General features: G+C 35.1%; 1 protein-coding gene across 1 annotated transcript; it reads right to left on the reverse strand.

The window, feature by feature from the left end:
* Positions 1–238: 238 nt before the first annotated feature.
* Positions 239–865, reverse strand: LOC149213985 (lysM domain-containing GPI-anchored protein 1-like). Its single transcript, XM_089389237.1, has 3 exons — positions 842–865; positions 618–727; positions 239–500 (listed from the first exon to the last, which is right to left on the reverse strand). Exons 1-3 carry the CDS (start codon positions 863–865, stop codon positions 239–241), a joined length of 396 nt encoding a protein of 131 aa, XP_089245363.1.
* Positions 866–2,071: the final 1,206 nt, after the last annotated feature.

Genomic DNA, 2,071 nt, shown 5'->3' on the forward strand with positions numbered 1-2,071 from the left:
TAGCTTATTATCATCGATTCAGAGGTTAATCAACCTTATCATCTTCTTAAGTGATGAAGGAATGTATCCAGTGATTTGTTTGAGACCCCTTAGGTCCAAAATTTGGAGAAACTGGAGATCTCCCAAGGATTCTAACAACATGCCCTTCATTTGGGTATTTGATATGAGGTGATTCCCTAATAACATCCCCAACAGTAGAAACCCACAACACATCTGGTTTGTCTATCGCAAGATACCCCTACCAGTGATAATAGTTGGAACCATTCCATGACTGCAAATGTATGGATTTGATAATATTGTCCTTGAAGCCCAACAATTCCCTTAAGTCTCCTCCTTGAAATTTCAGTTGAAGCAAAGTAAATAAGGAAGTGAGGATTGTACCATTGATAAAGCTATTGTAAGAACATGTTTTGACATTGCATCCACCTCTTGTAGGATGTGTGATGGTTTTTCTAATCATGAGATTTCTCTTTTTGCATTGCATACAAGAAAGTGATAATCTAAGGAATAATTTGATGTTCTTGATGTATAAGTAGCCAAAGGTATCATAAGTATGTTTCCAACTTCCCCATTGCATTGAAAATCATTATATATATGACAATAGTCCCATACTTAACCCAAGGGCATCCATTGTATCCCTATGTTGCACAACATATGACAAGTAAATAGTCAAAAGCCTATTATCAGTCCCCTTGAAGCAACTGTAAGGCAGGGGAATGGTAAGTGACTATCCAATGTCAATAATGTTAGTATCAGTTATGTTGTTTGCATCCTTCAATTGGTCTAAATTCACAAGACACCCAGACACATTATTAGAAATGTTGGGCCATGTATATGTTGCCTTAAGCTTGTAGACCAGCGACATTGATTTCTTGATACCATTCACAAAACCACATGTTATATGCACGTTGATAAAAAAATGTGTAAGAAAAATTTGGTTTTCAATGTCTATATATGATAAATCAATGCCATTAGATCCTAAAAGCGAAATTGAGTCCACTTGAAAAAGTGTTGATACTTATGATCTCTTTAGTTCTGTGGGAAGTATATAGACCACCATTGATTTGCAAGTGTATGAACCATCATAAGGACCTATGGTACACTTGGAAATAACTTGAACATGGTTGAATAAAATCATGACTACGAATGAGAGTCACAACATTGATCTATTGATCATCCCCATTTATCCCTTCTAAGAAGGAAATGGGTATTTCGGGGACAATAGTAACCTTGTTGTAGTAATTGTAATAGCACTGATGTGCATAACCCCTTGTGCCTCTAATCCATATACATCCCTAATTAAAAACAAAACTGCAATTCTCACGACATAATAAACCCCAAGTTGATCTCGAAAATCCACAATGCCATCGAATGGGAAACAAAAACCCAAACACAATTTCCTAGGTGTAGCATGAGTTACCGGATCTACTAGAACTTCAACATACTTGGATTTTAGGACTCAATCATCATACAACATACCTATTTTGTGCAAACACAATTAGTAAAATAAAATCTAAAAAGGGAAATGAGTTACGATAAGGAACACCTACACGATGTAAGCTTAATTAGTGCTCATTCTTATCATTTTGTGGGTTAGGTGAGCATTTTCCAAAATGTTACATATCGAAACAATTTAAGGTAGGAAGTCAATGGTTCCACCCAAGAAACCTTTATAAAATATTGCGTGAATTGAATATATCCCTGAAAAAACACTAAACAACACTGAAAATATAGATAGAGGACAAGGCAATACCAAAAAAAGCAACCCAATTATTTATTAATTAAGAAGAAGACCGTTTTACAACTACATTGTGGTGGACCAATATATCCTTTTAGAAGGTGAGACCCATTATTTATAGTATATTTGGTGCTTTCTTGAGTTATATCATTCAATACCATGGGTAAATACCATCGTTGGATACCACTTTCCATTTGGATGAGGTGGACCTAGATAAGGCTTTTCCTTTAGCTATTCATCTAACTCTAAATAACTAGTCTTTTATCTAAGAGGTGGATTATTATAGGTTACCTTTAAAATGCAAACCACACCATGAATATGAGAAATTTGCAA

This window comes from Pinus tabuliformis, chromosome 1_1 (assembly GCF_031772625.1).
Source record: "Pinus tabuliformis cultivar Carrire ecotype Pingquan chromosome 1_1, CPIR1, whole genome shotgun sequence".
In the NCBI taxonomy this organism is placed as follows: domain Eukaryota; kingdom Viridiplantae; phylum Streptophyta; class Pinopsida; order Pinales; family Pinaceae; genus Pinus; species Pinus tabuliformis.

Bases quoted from the DNA above. Each gene is read 5' to 3' on its own strand.
- LOC149213985 (XM_089389237.1), bottom strand. From the start codon at position 865: ATGTCGCTGGTCTACAAGCTTAAG. The intron at 728-841 runs GCAACATATACA...GACATTGGATAG, and splicing joins CGCTGGTCTACAAGCTTAAG to TCACTTACCATTCCCCTGCC. The intron at 501-617 runs GTTAAGTATGGG...ATTATTCCTTAG, and splicing joins GATACAATGGATGCCCTTGG to ATTATCACTTTCTTGTATGC.